The sequence below is a fragment of the Ascidia mentula genome, chromosome 5 (genome assembly GCF_947561715.1).
Source record: "Ascidia mentula chromosome 5, kaAscMent1.1, whole genome shotgun sequence".
Taxonomy (NCBI): domain Eukaryota; kingdom Metazoa; phylum Chordata; class Ascidiacea; order Phlebobranchia; family Ascidiidae; genus Ascidia; species Ascidia mentula.
The window spans coordinates 473,866-498,753 of NC_138570.1; the positions used below are offsets into that span (position 1 = coordinate 473,866).

The 24,888-nt window shown below is 35.5% G+C and overlaps 7 protein-coding genes across 8 annotated transcripts; 2 read left to right on the plus strand and 5 right to left on the minus strand.

The window, feature by feature from the left end:
* Positions 1-64: 64 nt before the first annotated feature.
* Positions 65-3,697, minus strand: LOC145902705 (ferroptosis suppressor protein 1-like). 2 transcript variants are annotated; one of them, XM_082990786.1, is made up of 10 exons: positions 3,597-3,697; positions 3,378-3,474; positions 3,131-3,274; positions 2,810-2,942; positions 2,313-2,531; positions 2,059-2,167; positions 1,612-1,764; positions 1,298-1,398; positions 987-1,086; positions 65-749 (listed from the first exon to the last, which is right to left on the minus strand). In XM_082990786.1, the coding sequence occupies exons 1-10, from the start codon at positions 3,607-3,609 to the stop codon at positions 592-594; spliced, it is 1,227 nt and encodes a 408-aa protein (XP_082846912.1). In that variant the 5' UTR covers positions 3,610-3,697; the 3' UTR covers positions 65-591. The 2 variants fall into 2 exon arrangements, with proteins under 2 accessions (XP_082846912.1, XP_082846913.1); XM_082990787.1 differs by lacking the exon at positions 3,597-3,697 and having other exon boundaries at positions 3,378-3,549.
* Positions 3,698-3,955: 258 nt separating this feature from the next.
* On the minus strand, positions 3,956-7,320 carry LOC145901705 (arylacetamide deacetylase-like). The gene is made up of 9 exons (XM_082989470.1): positions 7,175-7,320; positions 6,834-6,975; positions 6,594-6,668; positions 6,299-6,362; positions 5,349-5,482; positions 5,034-5,223; positions 4,847-4,963; positions 4,456-4,651; positions 3,956-4,380 (listed from the first exon to the last, which is right to left on the minus strand). The coding sequence occupies exons 1-9, from the start codon at positions 7,313-7,315 to the stop codon at positions 4,213-4,215; spliced, it is 1,227 nt and encodes a 408-aa protein (XP_082845596.1). The 5' UTR covers positions 7,316-7,320; the 3' UTR covers positions 3,956-4,212.
* Positions 7,321-7,880: 560 nt separating this feature from the next.
* LOC145901704 (arylacetamide deacetylase-like) lies at positions 7,881-10,883 on the minus strand. The gene is made up of 9 exons (XM_082989469.1): positions 10,627-10,883; positions 10,268-10,409; positions 9,776-9,850; positions 9,558-9,621; positions 9,228-9,361; positions 8,765-8,954; positions 8,530-8,646; positions 8,139-8,334; positions 7,881-8,064 (listed from the first exon to the last, which is right to left on the minus strand). Exons 1-9 carry the CDS (start codon positions 10,765-10,767, stop codon positions 7,897-7,899), a joined length of 1,227 nt encoding a protein of 408 aa, XP_082845595.1. The 5' UTR covers positions 10,768-10,883; the 3' UTR covers positions 7,881-7,896.
* LOC145901703 (arylacetamide deacetylase-like) lies at positions 10,791-14,405 on the minus strand. Its single transcript, XM_082989468.1, has 9 exons — positions 14,210-14,405; positions 13,743-13,896; positions 13,574-13,648; positions 13,324-13,387; positions 13,112-13,245; positions 12,389-12,587; positions 12,080-12,196; positions 11,586-11,790; positions 10,791-11,104 (listed from the first exon to the last, which is right to left on the minus strand). The coding sequence occupies exons 1-9, from the start codon at positions 14,345-14,347 to the stop codon at positions 10,937-10,939; spliced, it is 1,254 nt and encodes a 417-aa protein (XP_082845594.1). The 5' UTR covers positions 14,348-14,405; the 3' UTR covers positions 10,791-10,936.
* A 466-nt stretch (positions 14,406-14,871) lies between these two features.
* On the plus strand, positions 14,872-20,379 carry LOC145901438 (E3 ubiquitin-protein ligase RNF144A-like). The gene is made up of 11 exons (XM_082989117.1): positions 14,872-15,752; positions 16,229-16,323; positions 16,761-16,865; positions 17,000-17,060; positions 17,273-17,397; positions 18,133-18,168; positions 18,636-18,712; positions 18,809-18,953; positions 19,077-19,166; positions 19,433-19,543; positions 19,937-20,379. The coding sequence occupies exons 1-11, from the start codon at positions 15,596-15,598 to the stop codon at positions 20,111-20,113; spliced, it is 1,179 nt and encodes a 392-aa protein (XP_082845243.1). The 5' UTR covers positions 14,872-15,595; the 3' UTR covers positions 20,114-20,379.
* Positions 20,380-21,312: 933 nt separating this feature from the next.
* LOC145902113 (26S proteasome non-ATPase regulatory subunit 12-like) lies at positions 21,313-22,892 on the minus strand. The gene has a single exon (XM_082989976.1). It carries the CDS (start codon positions 22,804-22,806, stop codon positions 21,448-21,450), a length of 1,359 nt encoding a protein of 452 aa, XP_082846102.1. The 5' UTR covers positions 22,807-22,892; the 3' UTR covers positions 21,313-21,447.
* A 417-nt stretch (positions 22,893-23,309) lies between these two features.
* On the plus strand, positions 23,310-24,742 carry LOC145903339 (acyl-CoA-binding domain-containing protein 6-like). The gene is made up of 5 exons (XM_082991417.1): positions 23,310-23,503; positions 23,564-23,674; positions 23,808-23,958; positions 24,044-24,164; positions 24,233-24,742. The coding sequence occupies exons 1-5, from the start codon at positions 23,331-23,333 to the stop codon at positions 24,373-24,375; spliced, it is 699 nt and encodes a 232-aa protein (XP_082847543.1). The 5' UTR covers positions 23,310-23,330; the 3' UTR covers positions 24,376-24,742.
* Positions 24,743-24,888: the final 146 nt, after the last annotated feature.

Here is a 24,888-nt window from a genome sequence, read left to right on the forward strand (position 1 = left end):
AAAGCCAACACGCACTTGCTGTCTAACTCTAACCGAATATAACGTTAATATGCAGACCAATGGCGAAAATCGTGCAAATATATTTCAAATGTTGCGATGCTGTTTACAATCGGGCGTGTGCATAATTTACAAAGCTCAAGATTACACAAGCACAGAATTGAGATCTACAAAAATACAATTTGTAACTGTTATGTCATGACACAGCAACAATGGATACGGTCATTAATAACTTCCGCATGTTTTTGTCCATTTTTCAAGTAGTTTTGTCGTTGGTTGTTTTTTAAGCTGCAACTAGAGAGGTTGCAATTGCCAACGTTTCGCACGACATCAGGAAATTATCGCACAAATTGTATTGTCCTGAAACTTAGGTAAATACTTCCCTGCAGTTGTGAGGAAATAGGTAGTTCAGAATAAAAGCTAGGCAACATATCAGGAACGTTTGGTCGAACTCGGTACTTTTAAACAAATGTGGTTTATCCTGAGAATAATAAAAAACAACTTAAACAACAAATTTCACCAGGGTTCTTGATTGCATTTGTCAGGTAATTAATATTCCACTGATTTTCTCTACACAACCAATGAGGTTGCGCCCTAATTTTTTGGCACAGGCTGATCCATTTCTTTCCATAATTGCTTCACGAACACGTCCTTGCCCTTAATCATTTTAGCGAGAAAATCTCCGAATACTTTCGATCCATTTTGGGCAATTCCGCCGTCCCGACCCACTGGCACCACCATGCGGAATGTATCTGTTACGCAGGATGTAAGGTTAAATGTAAATTTATTTCTGTTTGAATTGTTATTTTGGGTTTGTTACCCATTCCTGGCTTATTTGTGCCTTGTCGAATTATTCAACATGTAATTAGTTTTTCCTTTCTTTAAATTAATTGTGTTACTTAATCAATTTATATAATTGCTTTGTCAAATGCATTCATTGCTGTGTACTTCATATTAACTAACAAAAAGAGAGATGATAGTTTTCTTACCTGGTTTGTATGGTTGCAGTGGTTTTCCCTTTGCAATATTAACTAAGTTCTCGAATGTGTGGGAAGCCTGTCCTTGTGCCTCCAAAGCCAGCTTCACGACCTGAGATAGTTTGCTTGGGTTAAAGTCATTTTGCAATTTATTGTCATTGTCAAATGTTTGGGCAGTAATCATGGATTTTCTTTCAGTAAATTTGGACAAGAACTAATTTTGTGGATTTTTTTTAGGTTTGTTAAATTCAACCAAAAGTTAGGGTATAATGAACAATACGAAGCTTGTTTCTGAATCAAAGGAGATTGACATTAAAACTTACATCAAAATCATTGCAGTCGCCCACGGCAAAGACATCTTGAACCCCAATAACCTGAAGATTGGGGTCAACTTTTAACTGTCCTCTTTCATTTACACGGTCACCTACACATAGCGTATTAAAGTTTGTTAGAAATACATACGTGTATTACGCGGTACTGGAATTAACAAAGAAATGCATATTGTGATATGGTGCATAATCGACAGCCTACCACAGGACCATGGTTTGAACTGATCCAAATTACTTTATTATTGCAAACACAATATAAACAAATGTAATGAAAAAATCTACTTGGAAAGTTTTTAATTGTTACTTACTCAAGGATGCTTTGTATGCCTCACTATTAATGTAAAGTCCATAGCAAGGAATTACAAGGTCAGCTTGTAGTTCTTTGCCACTGGACAACTTCACTGTGATGTCATTGGCAGTTTTCAAAACGGCGATGTCCCCCAAGTTGGACACTTTTTCTCCTGAAAAATATTTGGAAATTTATAATGAAATTCATGTTCTTGTAGCATGGAATGTGTCAAATATTTTTATAGGTTTTTAGATTTTGAATTTGCAAAAAGAACGATAAAAAACTATACCCAGGTAAACAATTTATTCCATGTGTGGCAGAAAGATACTTTTTCCAAATTTAAACATGTCCTGTGAGCTTTCACATCGGCCAAACACTTAAAACCTCAAAATTATTCATACTTTCTGTCAGGAAACCAGTGTAACTTATATACAATCTATGGATAAACAGAAAAGGAAAGACTAACCATACAAAACCTCGATTTTCTTCTCCTTCAGCTTATCTTGAAGCTTGGTCTGAGCTTCTGGTTTGAGTGCAGGAGACACAAGAATGTCACTGTTTTGTACAATAGTGATCTAAAGAGATGGAAAGTACATCTGTGGTTAAGTTATAAGCATGATTTTTGCAACTTATTCAAGGACTTTATAAATTAACTTACTGACCTTGACTCAATTTTGTTTAATTTGAGAATTACTAAAATATAACAACAATGTAACAAACCTTTTTCCCTTCTGGATAATCACCAACAATTTCTCCAGCCATTTCAACCCCAACAGCACCTCCTCCAACAATAACTATGTTTTTCGCCTTTTTTATTTCATCAGTGAAATCTTCGTAAAGCTTTTGCAAACTTTCTGTAGGTAAATCATGTCTGCATTTGCCAGGAAACGGACCATTTGAGCCAGTGGCAATTACTAGCTGTGTGTAGTCGATTGGATTCTAAGAAGTAAAGTATTTAAATGTCATTGCTACATCTGCACAGCATGTGTTATACATCTTGGTCATTTTCATCCATTATTAAATCATTATGCTATATTTTTTTTCCATCAATGTCATATCTGTCATCTTGTCTATCAAAATGTGTGTATAAATAAAGTGTTTCTATCCACTGGTGATGTAAGTTTTACAAAGTAAATTTATGTCACTAAAAATTACATGTGTTGGTGACAGGCATGTTTGTCGTATCTATGCTACATGTGTATGTTGCTTAGCAATACCTTTCCATCCTGCAAAGAAATCTGTTTGTTGGAGGTATCAATATCAACAACTTTGCCCTGAAGAAAGTTGTTTCCATAAGTTGGTTCATAAAAAATAAACGTCTTCTTGGAGAATCCAGGCTCAATGGCTGCTCTGTTAATAAATTAGTTTGCAAAACTGACAAAATATACAACTGTCTCATTTTAAAAATGTTCCCATTGTTAAAATGTGCATGAATTGTTTATGTCTGAACCCGATGTAAGTTTCTGCACATTTTTGTTTACTTATATATTAATATATAGGTTTAATGTTAGGTTGTCTGCAATAGTAATTGCACTAACCTCAGAGATGCCATATTGTGGTGAAAGGCATCTTTCTGGTCAATAAGTGTAAAATTCCCCCGACCTTTAAGTTTTTTTGCAAGTCGTATTCCACCATAACCACCCCCCACAATCACAACATGCTGATCTTCACTCAAACGTTTCCTGCAATGGAGGTAATTTTTGAATAAGTGTAAACCTGTACATGGTGGTCAAATCACCCTAAATATTTGCAGGCTAAGTTAAAGCCAGAAGTGCGGCAACCTACCCAAGATCAACATAGTATCTATATCCGTACGAAGCTGCGCCAACACCCAGTGCAATCCCCAGCCATTTTGCCATTCTAAATCGTATATTCCGGTTTTCTGCCTATAAAATACACCGAGAAGTTGTGCAAATATTAAACAGGTACTTTTCTTTTTAACGATAAAAGTGTAAATATGTCATTGCACTTAAAACCACAGTCTGCTCTGGTCTAACAAGTCACTTGCCTTTAACATTTGACGCCATCTCTACAAGCAGCAGGCGCACGCTTTAGCAGCGTTGATGCAATTTCGCCTTTCTCTGCCCGCCCGGCTCTCTTCTACCACAAACAAAGCTATCTGAACTTTTGTCCTCTCGCCGTAGGGGGGAAAGTTTGTACGTCACGTATGCGCCCAAACTGCTTTCGCTGGTTAGCGGTATTTTGCCTGTACTCGAATTAACGGCAAAACTCCTTCTTGCTTAAAAAGTGAAAAATGACATACGCATCACAGTCAAATTTTAATTAAAACAAATTTTGTAACGACCACTCACGATTGAGACAGTGGTATACTGTGGTATAACAAATGGCTAAAATAATGCGGCAATTTCATTGTACGTGCAAGTGACGAACTTTTAAATAACATCTAAAATACAAGTATGTTGCAAGATATTGATTCACAAGCAAGATAAACAATTGCATAGTAATCGCTGAACTTTGAAATAGATATTTTGTGAAGAAAACATTCGATACAAATATGTTATCTGCTAAAAAAAAGGAAGCTACAATTAAACTCTGGAATAAAAAGGAATGGACAAATTAGTGGGTACTAAAATCATGCACATTGTGGATCCATAATGTTCTATTCCTCCAACTGCTGTTTTAAAATGTCAAACATTTCACTGATTTCTTTATCTGCCTCTGGTGCCTTCCCAATGAAGGCAAGAGCTACAGTTCCATGGAGGCTCTTTGGTAGGTACTGGAGTTTATGAGCTTTACCGAGGTTTCGAAGTCGCTCAGATAATAAGATCTGTGAGAGATAAAACAGCTTGGTTAAACACAAAGCATGTAATTAGAAAAAAACAGTCCAAAAAAATGTACACACTGAATCATCACGCAAGGGGTCGTATCCACAAGCAACGATGTAAGTGAAAGGCAGCTTGGCCAGTGACTCGTCTGAAGCCATAAGTGGGGCCATGCGTTCATCCAGCATAAGATTTTGAATTTTGCTCCTGGTTGAAGCATCCAATCCACGATTTCCTGATATTCTCTGATGCTTTTTGTATTTAGAACATCGAAATCTGGTGGAAATTACCACAGTTACACAAAAAATGAATAATTTGGACACTAAACTGTTTTCATTAATATTGATTCAAATCGAACTAAATTTCCAAACATAGCAATCAACTTGGATTAAGTGAAATTTTTATCAAAACCAAACCCTTCTGTAAAAAACCCTATATATGATATTCAAATGTTTCGAACAAAACTGTTACTTGGTTGGTAGTTTATCTTCATTTACAAGTTCAAGTTGCTTGGCAACCTCTGGGTTGTTTGGGTCAACATGTTCATTGTTGGCAAGAGCAGCTACTAGTTCTGGTCTTCCATCGAAACTTTAAAAAAACAACGACAGTTTATGTTTAAAGTGCATGCATAGTTCTGGAAAATCAAAGGCGAACTTACCCCATATAAGACAACCAAAACTTTGGCATGAGATTTTTCAGAAGTACATAATTGGAGTTTTGTCTGTAACTTGGAAGCATCAAGTCTATCATTTGTAGAGCTGGATATATCAGACATAGCATCTTTGGTGTATGAGGGATATCTTTCATATTATGCATTGTCATAGCCACCGCCATTGCAATATTGGAACCTGTTTCAGCAACAGAAGTAATGCCTTTTTTAAAGCTAGAACGTAGTGTGTCCTTGCATACGTTTATTGTTGGCGATTAAAATACAACTCCAAAAAATTTACGAATTTAACATTTGGAAGCATACCTGCACTGTCACCAGCTATGACAATCTTGTGAGGGTCGACATTATATGTTGCAGCTTGTTGAAAAAACTCCAATGTGCCATGGAGAGAGTCTTCATATGGAATGGGGAAGGGGTAATTTGGGGCTCTTCGATATCTTCACAAATTATTATCAGATGTTAATGACGGTCTAACAACTTACAATATGCTTTCATCAAATCACACAGGTTAAAGTTTTAAATCAGTGTTTCTCAAACTTTTTTTTCTGCACCGGCCTCCAAACACCTTAGGCCGGGTCCACACTCACGCTTTGCGCCAGCCGATTCTTTGATTGTTTTAATGTCCCGAGCGTACGCCCGCACGTCGGCGTAAATGAAACAAACAAAGAATCCGCCGGCGCAAAGCGTGAGTGTGGAACCGGCCTAAGTCATTTAACAACGCCCAACAGAACAGACAAAAAACATAACAAATTTATTTGTTGCTTGTTAATTAAGTTCGTTGTGACGTCAGAATCGATAACTTCTAGTTCAGCATGCGAGAAAAAACCTTTTTGTGGTTGCGTACCACTTGGAGGTAAAACAATTTCGTCGTGTACCACCTAATTGAGTGTTACAAAGTAACCTAAGGGATGAACTATCGGAAATTTTGAAATCAGTTTTACCGCCAATAACGGAAAGGTGCTCACGTACCACCTGGAATGCGGTCGCGTACTACTAGTTGTACACGTACCACCGGTTGGAAAACACTGACTTGCGCTATGAAAGAAAATTTGCCCGGTCACCAAGCTCCCACAAAGCGCTCATTTATTTCCTATTGCGCCCCCCAATCGCCCATTTGGTCTCCAGCGCCCCCTGTACGATTGCAAACGCCTCCAGGGGGGCGCTGGTGCCCACTTTGGGAACCACTGTTATACACTAATCTGCTGTAAAATAACAATATTGTTGCTGATAGTATCTTATAAATATTAACATACTCTGGGGACATGACAACCAATCCAGACCTTTTTGCCAGGTGTGCAAGAAACATTGAGTAGCTTTCTGAGAAAAATTTGTTTTAGGCATTAAAAGTAGTTTCAAAATGATTGGAAACGCTATAAATAAACAACAAATCAAGACATGCAAGTTCATGGAAGGCCAAATGCAGACCTGCAGAGTACATCGCAATATTCCCAATTCATTATCTTTTTAACTTATTGGTAGGTTGGTGCTTCTGTAGAACATTACAATAATGTACTTAAATACAGTATTTAAAATAAATGAGGAACTTACCAACATTCCCAACTGTCCAACCTCCCCCATGGTAATGAACAATTGCTGGACCTGGCTGCTCCCGAGTTTGAAATTCTGTGGATAATTTTTTAATAATAAAATGACAATTTGCTATTGTTGTGGAAGTTGTAGCATAATTTGGCAATTGCATTTTCAAAATTATACTCTAAATTATTATTTTTGTCATAACAGTATGAAATAAATGATTTTAACATGTGAAGTAAAAAGTTTCAACAATACCTTTAGGAACAAACACAGTACACTTTACTCCAGCAAGTGTAATGTCTTCTACTTTTATTCCGTTTGGTGGAACAAGTTTCTTCTTCCGTAACATATTGTATGGTTTCCATCTTGAATACCCGAACAGCTCAAAAATATCACCCTTCAATAAAGTACCAAACAATTTAACTCTGGATTTTATTGTGATAAAAGTTGGAAAATTCAATTAAGTCAGCATGGTTGTTGAAAAGTTTACACAGTGAATGGTTTTGTACCAGATGGTTGCAAATTGATATTTATCGAAACTTTAAACTAGGAAAGCATGGGCTTGGATAACCACAAAAACCAGACTTTTAACTTACCAAAAATTCAATAAATGAAATAAAATCTGACAGAATTTGTGAAACCCAATAATCTGCTGTGTCACCAGGAATTGGATGATGAATGAGGAAAAAAACAAAACAAAAAAACACCACTAGTATTAAAATTACCACCCCTAACATATTACCTAGAATTCAAGAAGTGTTAAAAAGTGAACTGGTAACATGAAAATGCTGAAATATTAAACACCTGCTGCACAGCATGTGACCTACTTAATAAAATTAAAATTTGAGTGTGGTTTAATTCAAACAAAATTAAATTAAAATAGCAAAGCACATCGAATTAATATTGCAAAGCACATGATACATCCAATAAATTGCTAAAGCAACAAATAGGCAGTAGTAAATAGATTGAAATGACAAATTGAAAAACATTGAACTTTAAGCACATGGCATCACAATTCACACAAAATCTGAAACAATTGCAAACAAATTATTGAATTGCTGTAATAATATCTTAAAGACCATTTTTTAGGGCACATTAAATTTGGCAAAAGTCAACAATGAGGAATTATGTCATCAGTCTAACAAAAGTTAATCAAAGTTAAGAAGTTAAAAAAGCACAAGGTTAAAGAGGTATATCAATGTTTCAGAAGCCAATTAAAATCAGAGTTCAGTTATTTTTGAGGTATTAACAAGCAAATGTGTAGTTAGTGCTACAAGAAAACAAGCATTGTTTTGTGGATCTTATAATTTGTCCCATTTCAATCCTCCAACTGTTGTTTGAAAATGTCAAACATTTCACTGATTTCTTTATCTGTCTCAGGTGCCTCCCCAATGACAGCAAGAGCTACAGTTGCATGGAGGCTCTTTGGTAGGTACTGAAGTTTATGAGATTTACCGAGGTTTTGAAGTCGCTCAGATAATAAGATCTGTAAGAAATAAAACAGCTTGGTTAAACACAAAGTATATAATGAGAAAAAAACAGTCCAAAAAATGTACACACTGAATCATCACGCAAGGGGTCGTATCCACAAGCAACAATGTAAGTGAAGGGCAGCTTGGCCAGTGACTCGTCTGAAGCCATAAGTGGAGCCATGCGTTCATCCAGCATAAGATTTTGAATTTTGCTCCTGGTTGAAGCATCCAATCCACGATTTCCTGATACCCTCTGATGCTTTTTGTATTTAGAACATCGAAATCTGATGGAAATTACCACAATTGCATAAAAAATGAATAATTTGGACACTAAACTGTTTTCATTGAATATTGATTCAAATCGAACTAAATTTCCAAACATAGCAATTAACTTGGATTAAGTGAAATTTTTATCAAAACCAAACCTTCTGTAAAAAACCCTATATATGATATTCAAATGTTTCGAACAAAACTGTTACTTGGTTGGTAGTTTATCTTCATTTACAAGTTCAAGTTGCTTGGCAACCTCTGGGTTGTTTGGGTCAACATGTTCATTGTTGGCAAGAGCAGCTACTAGTTCTGGTCTTCCATCGAAACTTTAAAAAAACAACGACAGTTTATGCTTAAAAGCAAAAAAACAAAAAGTGTTTTTTTGTTTGGTAAGATTTCACATATTTAAGAAAATCTTACGGTTAAAATCAAAGTCGATCTTACCCCATATAAGACAACCAAAACTTTGGAATGAGATTTTTCAGAAGTACATAATTGGAGTTTTGTCTGTAACTTGGAAGCATCAAGTCTATCATTTGTAGAGCTGGATATATGAGACATAGCATCTTTGGTGTATAAGGAATATCTTTCATTTTTTGCATTGTCATAACCACCGCCATCGCAATATTGGAACCTGTTGAAGTAAGAAAATTTTGGTGTGAATAAGTTAATTGTTTATTTTGTTTAAATAAGCGTTTTATTTATTTTTGGAAACGCCCTATTCTTTTTATTTAGTCCATTCTGATTGTGAAAAATGCATGCCACAGTGCAAGAGGCAATAAAATGTTGACAATATGATTAACATTGTGCTGTGGCATGTCTTTTTGGGCAGGTTTTCACCACGTTTTACATTGCAATATTGAAGAAATCCACTCCAGAATACAATATGAAATCTTGGAAATAATACCTGAACTGTCACCAGATATGATAATCTTGTGTGGGTCAACATTATGCGTTGCAGCTTGTTGAAAAAACTCCAACGTGCTATGGAGACAGTCTTCATATGGAATAGGAAAGGGAAATTTTGGCGCCTTTCGAAATCTGCTCAGATATATGGAGTGTTCCTTTACACAATGGCCTGACATTTATATAAATAGTTTCTACCAACATAATACACAAATACCAAATTCTGTTTTGTATATTTGGGTAATTTAAGCTAAAAGGGTGGCGATAACTGAGTAATTGTTGCTAGTACTTTGATTTTTTGAAAATGATTGTTATATAAACATTTACATACTCTGGAGACATGACAACCAATCCAGATCTTTGAGCCAGGTGAGCAAGAAACATTGAATAGCTTTCTGCAAAATACATCAACACAGGAGAATTTTGTTTGGACAGTAAAAGCAATCAAACATAATTACAGCTTGCTAAACTGTTCGGAGGTATGCCAAGATATCATGCATGTCAAACAACTTGTTGCACTAAATGATTAGATTGACAAAGGGAACTTACCAACATTCCCTATTGTCCAACCTCCTCCATGGTAATGAACAATTGCTGGACCTGGGTACTCCCGAGTTTGAAATTCTGCAGGTAATTAAAACTTGATTTGTTTCATAATAAATTTGTCTAGTTGGGTGTTTCATGAGAAAATTTAAATTCAGTGCCAAAGCTGTATTGCACTTAGATTGAGATCTCTTAACCTGGGGTTTGTGAGCAGAAGCATTCCTTTTATTCAAATTTTTAAATACTTTTGTTTTCAAATTTTTTTTTTAATCTTTACCGCTTTTGACACACATTTTGTTATTTTAAGGAAATCTGTCACAAAGCAAATAGATTGTAGAGGTCTATGACCACAAAAAATTGCGAACCATTGGTTCAAAGAAAAGGCACAGCTAAATTTATTTGTAATTTTCTGGGTCTGACATTGTAAAATATTTTGTACAGAACCAGAATGAGGTCAAATACAAGAGAAACATTTTGTTACCATGGAAACTTCATCACCTTTTGAAATAAAAACACGACATTCTACTCCAGCAAGTGATACATCTTCTACTTTCATGCCTTCGGGTGATATAAGTTTAATGTATGGAAACCTACTATATGGAGCCCATCTTGAATATCCCAGGAACTCTGAAATATCAGCCTAGCAAAAAATAACAAACATGTTTATCAGTGAATTAGTAATCAATTGTTTCTATCTCTACAACCACCAATGAATTTTATTTCAATTGTTTGTGGGGTATTTTGTATAAACATTTTCCATCAGGAAGTTAAATTGAACCAATTAGTTCCTGCAAAAGTTGAGATGAAAATATGATGATTTACAAAAAAACCTAAGTTAATTGCAAAACATCACTCACCAGAACTTCAAACAATCCAAAAAAGTCTGATAGAATTAGTGAAGCCCGAAAATCTGCTGTGTCACCAGGAATTGGATGATGAAGGAGGTAAAAAGTAAAACAAAAAAACACAACCAGGATCAAAATTACCACCCCTAACATTATATCTAAAATTTAGGAATTTTCAGAGTTGAACAGGAACAAATTTAATTAATGCTCTTAACATTTGCATAAAAACAAGTTTGCATAAAAGTTGCATAAACAATTATAGCACAGTAACACAAATAAATTATTATAAAAATAATTTGAACACACAACAATATTTGCAGCATCAGTTTTCTAAATGGTCTTTGATCTTTCGGAAAAATATTCTGTTTTGCTCTGCATGGTATAGGTCTTTGCTTAAAGGCCCAATAGAAGCAGCAGCATGAAGACTTTCTGGCAAATGCTGAAGAGTAGTTTTCTTTCCAAAATATTTCAGCCTCTCGTGCAGGATGATCTAAAACAACAACACTTAATATATTGCCACAGTGTTTTTGGTGATGGGAGAACAATTGCTTGCAGCCTCAAAGGCTTTCAATGAACATTTTCTGTAAGGCGGAGCTCTCCCACCTGGGTTCCATGGAACCCTAGTGTTCCGGGAAGCACTCCCAGAGGTTTCATCAACTCTTAGGGTTACATTAAGGTCATCAAATCATGACATTAATAACATTAAATATCACTGGGTTACACTAAAATATTCTGATAAACTTCAAAGAATTAATTTGCAGAAAGTGTGAGCGTTAAACAATTGGGGTTCTGTAATATTTGCTGATTTACTCCCAAGGTTTTAGTGGCGCCAATATGTTAAAGAAAACTGTTTAAGGTTGCAAACTGTAAGTGGTTTTTACAAATCACAAACCACCATAGTCGACTAGGGCAAAACTCCACAGTTGAAACAGCTGCCTTGTTATGATGTGTGAGAGGTTTAAGTTATTCACCCCATCATCGCGGAGTGGATCGTATTCACAGACAAGGGTGTGAGTGTAGGGAAGCTTCTTCAAAACTTCATCAGAAATTAACAGAGGGGCAATTCTTTCATCCAGCATCATTTTAATCAGAAACGATTTTGTTTCTGCGTCCAACAGTTTTTTGGCCTCGGATGGTATCAAAGCTGGAGTTGGGTCATACAGCCTTTTCTTAAATCTGGGAAAATATTTTTATGCTTTGATAACGATCCATGCTCGCATGAGCATATTAGTTAAAAGTTGTTGTGGTCTGTAGGTACACACAAATATCGGCTACGCAAACTGTACAAACAATATATTTACCTTTTGTGGTGGCTGGCAATGTGCCTTCCAATTAAAAGTATTATAAACTAAAACCTCACCCTTTTACCTTAACTGAAACCATTTACTAATGGCAATTATTAACCGACAATTTTGAGTCTGAAGCCAGTCAATCACCAACCTACCCCAGTATAGTTAATGTTTACCTTGCAGGGACCTTTGCTTCTCCCACAAGGTCAAACTTTTCTGCAATCTTCTGATTAGCAAAATCAAGATGGCCGTTTTCACATATTACTTCTGCCAATGGATACTTAGAACTCAACCTAGGGAAAATGTGATTACAATGTTGCCACCATTCTTAACCAAATTTGAAATTGCATGACACATTTATTCCCAATCTGTTTTAAATATGCATGAATATGGAAAGAAGTTTTAAAAACTTTTATTGTTTTTGAAGATAAATTAGTTGTTAAAGTATTTAAATTGAAAACATTTTCCATGCCATGTTAATTTACCCGATATAACTTAGAAAAAACTTTGGAATGAGGTCCTTGGAAAACATGAACTCTCTGTTCTGAACATAGCTGGGAAGGAGATAGTTTATCATTTGTAACTTGGGATAGATAAGAGCTTGCATTGCTGGGGTTTGAACCTGCAACCCTGCAGCTTTTCTTTTCACCAGTTCAACAGTGACTGCCATTGCAAGATTGCCACCTAAACACAAGATGCTATGTTATTTGGAAACAAATTCATCCATCACAGTTCACTATGTTGTCAAGGTAACAAAACTTCAGCAATAGGTTTTATGACTAATTTTTGATATGAAATGATCATGCAAAGTTCCAAGGTCATTTATAGCAGTGACACCATAATTTTTTTGCAGTTACAAACTCTTTTCAGGAGTGAAGTTTGCAAACCCCTTCTTATACATTTAAACTCTCTTTAAAAGTTACATAAAATTTGTTCTTATCTGTATTTTTGTAAGTAGTAAATGATGTTTAATCCTTCCTACTTTTTTTCATTTTTTTTCACATCATTTCGTTTGTAAGATATGTGCCTGAAATTCTTGCATGTAAGTAAGTTGCACATTTCTTGAATAAAGATTGATGTGACAGAAATATTAGGTAGGATTCAACACCAAGAATAAAAAAAGAACAAAATGTATTTAAGGAAAACGCTGTTACTCCTTGTCAGAACCCTCTGAAACCACCCCATAGTACCAAATAATAGGAACACACCTGCACTGTCACCAGATAAGCTGATTTTCTCTGGGTTCACATTAAATTCCTTTGCTCTGTTCAAAAACTCCAAAGTGCTATTCAAGCAGTCCTCAAAAGGTACAGGAAACGCATGCTCAGGAGCAAGTCTATATCTGTAATGAAGGAACGGGTCTGTAATTAAGGAACTGACATTTTAAGTACAAGATTGAAGAAATGAGTTTTAAACTTACTCTGGTGACATAACCAAAAATCCAGTTTCCTCTGCAGCTGATACAAGAAGTGGAAGATACAGATCTAATAAAAATTGGTTAAATAAAAACCAACATTCTACAAGTATAAGCTGCAAGTAAATATATATTAAAGTAACATTTTGTATAATACATTGAGTAATAAACTTAAAAATTGTGTTCTATTTGTAAAATATCATCAATTCAGGTTTTTGTCATCAAATTATTTTGAATTTAAATTTTATAATCTTACCCACATTACCAAACACCCAACCACCTCCATGGTACATGACTATTGCTGGACCAGGTTTTTCTCTTTCTTTAAAACCTTACAAAAAATTGGGTATAGGGTCAACAAAGCATACAAATGCATAAAACCATTTCAAACAACATAAATAAAAGTCAGTGTTATTGTTAAGTACCTTCAGGTATAACAAGAACACTTTCCACTCCATGAAACATGTGTTTTTCTATGATCATACCATCAGGAACATTTAGGAATGTTGGAAGAGGTATTTTTCCAGCACCAGGGTAAGCCCACCATCTGTTAAAACCTAGAGATTCTGCAACTTTGCCCTGTAAACATGTTCACATTGGAGTAAACAGAGTAATACTATAGTATTGGTTGTCGTAATTCAAGGTTATGTTTTACATCTTATATTCCCAGCAATAACCAATGCATAAAGTTTATAGATGTTTTCTTCAACACGTTATTTTGTGGTGTTGTCAATGTTTTTTGAGGCATTGATTACAGTTTCAGTGCTGTATTCAGATGAAAAAATTGAATGAAATGGTTAACTTTTGGGGGGCTCCTATATTAAACTTGGTTGAAATAACAATTTGATGTAAAATGGTGCAATATTTGGATAACTACAAAAAAAAAGATTACCATCGTTTCGGAAAATGCAAGAATGTCTGTCAACACTTGAAAGAGGATAGGGTCTTGAACCTTCGCTGGAATTGGGTGATGGATAATGTAACCAAACGCAATGGCTATTAAAGCCACAACGAACGCGATTTTCTTCATAGCAAATTTAAAAGTTTAAGTTGAACTAAGTTTATGGGTCACGTACATTTTGCTGATTTTGCAAAGTGCTTTTTTGTTTACATTTTCATGCATTACTGAGTACGAACATTCCCCTAAAGTATTTTCCTATAAGTTTTTTTCGATGGGGGTGGGCTCTAAAACAATTGTTTGCGAATGTATTTAAATACTTAAATTGCATCAAAAAACTTTTTGGAAAGTTAAACTTAACGTAGTATCATTTTTTGAAACCATAAAGTTAAAATTATTTATTCTAGCTTCCAGATATTTCAAAGCAAATTAGTGGTGCAAAAAAGTACAGAACTAATACATTTTCGTCTTTGTGGTACGGAGTCGTCCAGTTTTTGACTTGATTCAGAATTTGACACAGACAACTATTATATAAATTTTACCGTTTTGTCATAGGATGGCGTGTCCAATCAACCGTAAAACAACAAAAAAAATACCGGAACGGCAGACGGAGAAATGTTGAAGATGTTTTGTCTTGTAAGTGTTTCCTGTGGCTACAATTGTTTGGGTTTCTATGTTTGCTGTGTATATCCCGTCTTATTGGAAGGGAAAGTTTGTGTCTACAAAGTGGTTTTGGTTTAGTAATTAAAGTGAACATGGATCCGACTTCAACGCCGCGCTAATTGCCGTTAATTCCAGAGGTTTCTTCAACAAGCGTAAATTTTCCTTATTGGTGCTTGGTACTTTTCTTTTAACAATTTATGCTTGTGCCTAAACCTTTATTTTCCTTCCAAAACGTGGATTTACCGCTGCGCAACACACGTTTTATGGAAGAACTCCTATTCAAACCAATTCAGTTTCGCCCAAACGTTAACCTGCAGGTTGCAGCTTTGTAACGTCAGACCCATTGATGTTGTGAAGTCAGATCCATAAATAGTTTTAATAATCTTATAATTGCATTATATACCCTTAGTTTTGTGTTTATGTTGATATATATTTTGCTTTGAACCCGCATGCCTAATTGAAACTGAGTTGTTTGAATTTTCTCGTCAAACTGCATAAAAAAATTACACTTCATTGATATACGACAATATCAATTTATTTTTGTATTCAAGATTTACCAAAAAAATTCTCCACAGAAACTATAAACTTCACAATCATGCTTTTCTTTTTAGAACTTAATCATGTACTTAGAATCCGGAATAAATTTGGAATCATTCTTTATTCAGTTGTGCCTTTTTAGTAAAACAAATAATTGACATGTTTACAATGTGGTGTTAAATGGAATCTACTGAAGAGCAACCGGATGCTGTTGATGAGAAATCCATTGAAAATATGAGAAAGGCATCCAGCACAAATTCCTCTGATGTTGAAAATGCTCCTCTGAATAAAACGCAAGGCAGTGGTGACCATGTTGTTATTTCTGTTGAACAAACAGGTGATTGTAAAACTAAAATAACTTATCTGACAGCTGTCATTGTTGAGAGAAAGAAATGAATTGTTTTGTTTCCGAGGACAGCTTTTTTTCTCTTATCTCGTTTTTTATGCTCACACTTGAAATAAAAATCTGGCAGCTGAATTTTATATCTGGAAGTTTATTGATTAATTAGTCAAATTTTTGTTTTGTCACATGCAGATTCGTGCTTTAAGCTGAAAAATGTTTTTTAGTGTTTAATATTATATTTACTGATTGTCCCCAAAATCAGAAATGATGTTCTTGCTTGGTTGCTATTTTCCATGTCACAAAAGTAAAGTTTCCCATCCACGTGCTTAGTACATTTGTTTTGGTGCGCAAACACAATTTAGCCCTTTGCCACAATATGTGGTAGGTGGCAGTTTTCTTCTTCATCCTGTAACCACGCATGGGTTATATCTCAAAATTGTGTTTTCATTGAAAAGTTTGTTTATTTACAGATGAAGTCTCGTCTTGCAAACTTTGTCTTGAAGAGAATTTACCCTCAGAGGAAATGTTTAAAGTGCAATCATGCGGGTGCTCGTTTTGCCTTGAGGTATATACAGGTTTATTACCAAGTGTAACTTCAGATAACATCCAATGTTAAATTTATTAGTTTACCGTGTGTTTGGGCCTCACATTCTTGCTTTAAGACCAAACTGTAAAATCATTTTATCGACACATGATCATAGCCTGGAGGGTATACATAATTGCTTGCGTCACGCAAGTCTGTCTACAACTTGTTCCTTTGCTATGGCTGCTTTGGGATAAGCTGAATTTTTTCCCCATGGATTTTTTTACTTTCCACACAAAAATACTTAATGCTACCCTTTATATTTCTATTAATTAACAAAACAGTTTTATTCTCTCTATTGTTTACGTGTATTAAAGAGTTTTCACGATAAATGTATTTGAGCATAATTTTTATTCTTTAAACATAGTTCTTAAACTCAAAAATATAAAGGGGTTGTATATCATGTATGATTTTTATAGTGCATGAAAAGCTATGTTGAAGTTCTCGTTCGAGACGGGGTTGTACTTTCCATATCATGTCCAGACTCTGAATGTCCTTCAGAGGGAACTTTCAAGCCTGAAGAGGTGTGGATTCTGTTGAGGTTTTAATTCAAATTAAAAACTGTGCTTCATAGTTTATTTCCAAACCAAACTCTGAATTAAATCATTATAACTGTGGTTTGTTCATACATTTTCTTCCTATTTGCTTGAAATTTAAGATACAACAACTCTGTCAACCAGAGACATTTGAAAAGTACAGAAGACTAAAACATGAGCAAGGCAAGTTGACCCATTGACTAAAAACATTTCAAATATGTTCATTATAAATGCTTTCAAACGATTGAATGTTATGTCAGAATGCATTTAAAATTAATTGATGGATTTTATTATGCCCTTGGAACAAGATTATCTTCAGTACACAAATGAGTGAATGAAAAAAAGTTTAAGGTAACGACCATTGTGATGTTAACAACATGTTGTTTGTTTGCCAGAAGTTGCAATTGATCCCCACCGAACATTTTGTCCGGGTGCCACATGTTTAGCTGTGTGCCACGTCTGTAACAACTCATCTACACATTCATGGCCCAGTGAACCTTTTCCAGTGTCTTGTCCCAAGGTTGGTAATTCCTTTTCATTCAATGCAGCAGTAATTATATTTGTGTTAGTGAGAGACATGCATGTATTGATTTTTCTGTAGCGTCACCTCAAAGTGGCTTTGACGTTAGGGTGTTTACAGTGGAGTTCTTGGCAACACACATATTGCTGTGCAATAGACTGAAATGTCCACCATTACCTCCAAAAACAATTGCTTTTTTTGTTTTCTGGCCATCAAATGAGTATTCGTAAAATCGGCAATCCAGTTCATTACAAACCTTTATAACAATTTTTATTAAGTTATTTCTGTGGAAGTGTGCATTGAAATAGCTGTATGTAACAGGTGTATAATTATACCCTCGTATCGAATAACAGCTGGACAAAAGGACCTTTTGTTATTGAAGTCAGAAGAGGTCATCTTCTATGGAGTTATATATATATCTAAATTAGTATGTAAATATTTTGTGTGAACATTGAAGTTCACCAACAACTAACCATTGTTTTTTATGAGAAATTTTTCACGATGAACATTGCAAATTTTTGGATGCCAACTTCATTAAATTTTACATCAGTCTGTTATTTCGGTAAAATGGTCAATGTAAAAATATGAAAAATCCATTATCAGAACGTTTTTTATCTTTATATTTCATGACTAGTTTCATCAAAATCTCATGCTAGTAAATGAGACATATTAGAGGGTTGGAAGGCTGTGTGATTTCTTTAAAACTCTCATATATTTGTGTTCAATTCTTCTCAGTGCCAGCTGACCTTCTGTTATATTTGCAAGTCCGAGGTAAGCCAGTTTCACTAAAAAGGAAAAATTGTGTTTTTTTTTGTTTCATGGAGTGTAACTGCATGCATTCAGATATTTTAGTTGTTTTTCTGTTGAGCGTCCCCCACAGAAAAGTGGTCATGAATCGTTTCCCTCCACTCACCATTAAAACTGCATGTAGTTTCCGATTGCCACATCTGCCCAATGCTTTGTTTCTCAGTACCCTCAAGTAACAGTACATCTCATAAAACATTTAAGAAGGTTACTTGCACTTATAAGTATATAAGTATCTCTGAAATGGCCCAAGGATGCCATTTAATTTTATGAAATGTAAATCATGGTTGGTGAAACAGCCTCACTCTCTGCAGCTCAATTATCTTTAAAGTTTGATGTTCATTAGTTGGTGGTTGAATGCATCATTATTTTCCTTTTATAATATTGGTTTCTGAAAGCTGGGCAATCAAATTACCGCTTTCATCTTGTCATAGTGGAAGAATGGACATCGATGTAGTGATTTTTCATTCAGTTTTGGTTCAGAGTTGCAGAAATTTCAAAGTCGGGCGGGGTGAGTCAGACCATGCATGGAATGTTAACCAGTAAATTTTTCCTGTTTCTGGAAATTGTATGTCATGAAGTAAAACTTAAATAAGATGTTTTTTAGATTTTCACTCACTGGAGGTGTGAATGCTACCATCAAGAGATGTCCTGTTTGTAATATCCTCATTGAGAAGGACAGGGGCTGTGCCCAGATGATTTGTAAAAATTGTAGTCACGTATTTTGTTGGTACTGTCTCAAGCTGCTTGATGTAAGTTGACGTTGGTGTTTTAACGATTGCGGATTCAGAAACAGTTTTTTTCCACATTCAAATGTTTGATTTTTGTGCAATTTGTGATTATTCTGATCGGTCGATCTGAAACTTTGCTCACAGAATGATTTCATGTTGAGACATTACGACAAAGGTCCGTGTCGTAACATGTTGGGTCACAGCAGAGCTCAAGTTTACAGACATCGAATCGGGGTAATTATCAAACAACATTATATTTAGTGTAAGTTTCTACCTACATGTTGCAACTGCTACTTTAAATTGCTCTGGGTACAGGGTATACCACTACATTGTTTCTGTACTACACTTATTGTAAAACATGTAATTGCAATTTCAACCCAGTCTTTATAATTTACAGATCTGACATGACAAAATAGCCAAGATTTTTCTGCGTTTATCAAAATTTGGTGTAAATTTTTTGATTAATTACAAACAATAATTTAGTGATGGTTGTTTCACAGGTGATCGGACTTTTCGTTTCTTTCTCTCTTCTTCTGGTCGTCGCATCCCCTGTTCTACTGCTCGCAGCTCCAATAATCCTCTGCTGTAAATGCAAGGAGTGTTGTAGACAAGTAGGTGCTAAGTTTTATTATTTTTGCAAGTCTCTGTTGAGTGGAAAGTGTCAAAGTGCTGTGATGGAATGGGTAAAGGGATGAAATTAAAGACTATTTGCACTTTGAGGAAACACACTCTCTTTTTCCAGCCTGAATACAAAACAAACCCTACTTTTCATCCATATTGTCTTCTTGGTTGCAGCATAGAATAATAACCATGATTTTGGTGCAGAGGAGGCTCTCAATATAAAAGCTAAAAGGCTGCTGTCAACACAATAATGATTTTGTTTTCCGCACAAGTGCATTCAGAAACCTTTTTTTTTCTGCACACGATAATTCTTGACATAATTTGTAAGTCAAATTGTTTGACAGTTAATCTGTTCACCAGGTAATAATTGAGAATTCTTGCAGGCTTTAAATCGCGCCAATCAACATAGGGAGTCGATAGACTCTCACGCCAATGAAAGGTCGAAACATGTTCCTGAAAATACACCACCTAGTGGTGAACCTGCAGCAACCGCTAGTGGAGATGTGGAATCAGGAATTCCAGCCAATAACCGCACAAATTTTGAAGAAAATGTTTTTTGACATCTTGTTAGTTTTCCAAAATATGGGAAGTGGTTTCTATGCAATTAACCATTTGTTTCAGAATTGTTGATGTTGCATAAAACTGGTGGTGTTTTTCAACTAGAAAGAAGTTTTTTTGCATTCGGTAGTTTTGATTTATCCTAAACATTGTAAGTTTCCTGATTTAAAAATGTTCTCAACTACATGTTCCATTTATTTCAATGCACAACATGTTTTCTATGCTCCATGGTATATTTTTTCCTAAATTCTAATCTACCGTGCTTTGACACCCAGCAATATGATGCATTTATTCATACATTATGGTTGGTGTTGGTTATCACTTACTGGGGGTTGTGTTGTTGAATTGATTGGGTGTTGACACCAGTAAGTAACATGGCAATATATGTAGATATCATTTCCATGCGGGTATTGCATTTCCCCCAAATGCTTCTGTAGTGAAGAAATGATTGAAGGCATGTTTCCTGCACTTAGAACTGTTGTTTTTCTCTGGTTACGGTACCAGAGGCCATCAATGCATTTCTAGTCAACTGTGATTATTCTGCACAAAACCTTGTGTTGTTCGATCTAGTTTATAACGCCTTGGTACCACATGCTGTATAAATGCTTCTATTATTGCTTCTATTTACAAACAGTTAGGTGTTGTCTCCCATTGTACATATTTTTTTTTAAATTTGAACTTTCTTTAAAAAAAATGTTCCGAAAAATTTGTCGCCATTCACATTCAATTCAACTATTTCTGTAACAATTTCTCAGAAGAATATACCTAAATTAATGCTGGCCTTTGCTCTAGGCCTGACTTGGAGTATTCTTAACCAAGGATATCAACAACAAAGTTGTTTAAGCATTGTGCCTTTTGTATTTTGTGACAGTGTTTTGAACACATGAATAATATTTAGCTCTGATTGGTACATTTTCTTGTAACAACTTCCATACACCCAACTTTATACTGACCTGATGTTTATCTGCAGCATTCACAGAATAATGTAATAAGAAGTTGGGTTGTCAACAAAATGTCTTTAGACCTATTGTCTGTGTAACTTCTGTAACTGCACACTGTACTTCTTGCTTAATTGCCCAATAAAATTGTTTTTGTACAAAGTTGTCATTCGAAAAGTTATATACATGCTTCCAAAATATGCCACTTTTCCCTGCTCTAAACAACCAAATACAAGGGTTAGAAAAGGTTTAAACACATTGACGACATGTTTTTTATTGTGATAGCACAAATCTTGTTCACTGAACAATATTTAGTCTTGTAACTGTAGAAGAATGGAACTTATCGCCAAATTTGTGAAGTTACAAATACAAGTTTATAAATCATTTGAACTAACAGTTTATTTTAAAGCATGGACCATCTCCTCCTTGGCAATCAAATGTGTTGCCTTGTTGACCAAACCCATCAACTTGTTAACAGAATGAGACCATTCATTTAACACGTCACTGGGATCCCGTGGTTTGGAGAAATTGATAATCCCGCTCAAGCGATCGATTTTAGCAAAAACAGTTTTGTTTACAACCAGCTTGGCGAGGTACTCTTCTGCTTCCTCGACAGTAAGATTGAGAAGCATCGCCATTCTCTTGGATGTAATCCTGGTGTAGTATTTGGACATTACACGGATGTTGTGTTCTATCACTCTGTTGGCAAAATCTTTCCATCTTTTCTCTCCGTCTTCAGTGTGCAAGAAAACATCCGTGCAAGGACTTCCCGCTTCCCCTTCACGAAGTTCGTGCTCATAAAGTGAGAAAAACTTTTGCAATTGGATTAATTCCTGGCAAACGAAACATTCCAGGAGTTCCTTGTATTTCGGAATGTCCTCCAATTGCTTTTCTTGGCGAACTCTCTCCAGCATGTCTGATTGTTCATTGTCATGTGGGGAGAGCAAGACATAGAGAACCACACTTTTCAAAGCCTGTTGCCATTTCATTTTATCATCTTTTATAAGAGGGGTTTCAAACACTGCCTTGAAATGCTTGCAAGTCGACAAATACTGGTTGTCAGCAAGGTCAAGTTCAATCATCATTTGATAAAATCTCATCTTCAAATTTTGTATTTCTTCATCAGAGCTGTCAAAATAGCGAACGCTAATCTTTTTGCTGATAATTTGGACACGAATGTAATCTTTCTTTGCCAAACACAATCGCATCTGCTCCAGGATGAACTCTATCTTTTCTTTCCTATCCATGCTCCCAAATGTCTCCACTTGTAGCTCTTGGAGAATTGACGCAGCTTCGGAGATGTCACCTTGGTCCTCTTTTATTTTGGCAAGTTTCATTGTTAGCCTTGCTCGTTCATTTTCAACATAAATCTTTCCTTCAGTGACGGTTCTAAGGCAGTCAATGAGCTTCAGTTTGGTCTCAAGATCAGGAGTTTTTTCAACGTAAGTGTAACATTCTTGTACCATTTTAGTGATTGCTTGTTTCAATTGGCTTCGTTTCTTTGTGAACACAACAACATTGTCTGTCAAAGTTTCCCACTGCTTTTCCTCGAAGCATAGACGAACAGCAGCAACCATGACTTTACCGTTTGATATCATATCGCATGCAACACGCGTCTGTTTTTCCAAGGAATGTAATTTTTCAATGGCCTCTGCCAAATTTCCGTCTTTGGCAATTGCCTCGCATTCTGGAATTACTTTGTCCACAGTGTCGCTGTAGTCGATTTCCATCTTTTCTAACTTTCCTTCGTCACCCATGGTCGTTTTCTGGTTTGTTCGTATTGTTTTCTACAAGACTTAACGGAAATACGAAAACGTAAAAGTGAACGATCAACGCAATTCAACATTTGTATGTGAAGCATAGAAATGCACGTCATTTACCAATCCAGACCAGTGTAGAGTGTTTTCTCAAATGTCACAAATGTTTACTTTTATTCATATTGGTCTCTAAATAGAATTAAAACTTCAGTGATACCTCTATGTGTTATTGATTAATCGCTAATATAAGTTGTACATTTAAATTAAAAAGCTTCTACCACAAGTTTGCAATAAAAACAAAACAAAGCAATATTCTTGAAATTTAATATACTTCGATTAGAGTTGAAAAAATCAGTAACACCGTCGACTTTGCGGGAAAAATGAAAAGGAACAACTAATTCACCGACAAAACAATATAGTTTTGCAAACCACAAGTAAACCGCAGAAAAACTACCCAAGCGTACATAAACAAACTTTTCTCTCTCTTAAAGCGTAGTTACGGAACGAAGCGTTAGTGGTCAAATATGGCAGATGAAAACACGTTCCGAGCAGCTGCAGACCATTTGCAACACCTGGTTGGAAAGAATGCCAAAGATTGCGATTTACTTTATCTTTATGCAAGGTACAAACAAGCCACTGTTGGCGATTGCAACACCAGCAAGCCCGGTTTCTTCAATGCCACTGCAAGAAGCAAATGGTAACTACACAACACAGCACCTCTGTTTTAATCTTGATATATTTTATGATATTTTTATAGGAATGCCTGGATTGAAGTTAATGGCATGAGCAAAGAGGATGCTATGAAGCAATATGTCGACAAAATCAGATTGCTTGACCCGTCTTGTGATTTAAGTCCACAAACAAATAGGTATTTATCTATTTTTATAACCTTGCCCCTTGTTCTAATTGACATATTGGTGTAAAACATTCTTAGCAATGAACAGATTTCTCTACCATGGTCATTGTGTTAACATAAGAGCATGTATACATACTGTTTTAAGAGGACTAGGTGTATCAGTCAGCACATTATGTTATGGAGATGACAACTCTACATTGCCACCAAGTGAGAGGGACATTTTTGACTGGTGTAAAGAAGGCTCACTTGATCATGTGAAGAAAATGCTCTCATCCACCGAAGAAGTTGATGATGAGGTCTCATAATTTAACTATAGTCCAGAAGCAGCAGTTTTGTTAAACATATAGGTCCTAATTTTTAAAGAATTGTTTTGTTTTGTAGAAACGTACACTGCTCCATTGGGCTTGTGACAGGGGCCATTTGCACATAGCAAAATATTTATTGGGTCTAGGAGCCAATGTTAACTGCCAAGATGAAGATTTGTCGACCCCTTTGCATTATGGTAATATCTTTAAATTTGTCATTATGATAATTTTCTTTCAATGAATTTTTCAATTATTATATTTGCAGCTGCAGCGTGTGACTATTTAGAGTTGGTAGAACTGCTAATCCAACACAAAGCAGACTCACATATCAGAGACATTGACAATGAAACTGCTTCAGAATGCACAAGCTCACAAACTATAATCTGTTTGATTCAAACTGGCATGTGACATATATTGCAAGCCAAGTTATAGTGTTATTGTGTCTGTTTTGTGTTCAAAATAACGTGGTATTTGTTTGTTGTAATGAAAGTGGTTTGTTATTTGTGATATGTGTTACAGTAATCGTTTTTTTTATATACTTACTTTCATAATTGGCTCTCTTTCTGTTGCACACACATGTTCAAATAGTCTTGTGCGAGCGTCCAGCAGGACACATTGCATCCGGCTTTTAGGGGCTGTACCAATTGGGCGGTTTCCTAAATACCAAGCGCACACTGTTACAGAAGTAAAAACCTCTCCGTTTATGTTGACTTTTTACACAGGTAAGCGTTTATAACCTGGGGCTTGGTAGCAAGTGTCCACTACAAATAAAACTGTTCGCTGTTTGTGATTTGTTGAAAAATAGCAACAATATTGCCTGCCGTTGAAATCCTGGCGTACTAGTGGAAGTATTGAAAGAAAGTCGTGAATTTGTTTTCAGATATATTTTTTGACAAATCACTTTGTAAAGATTGATATTAA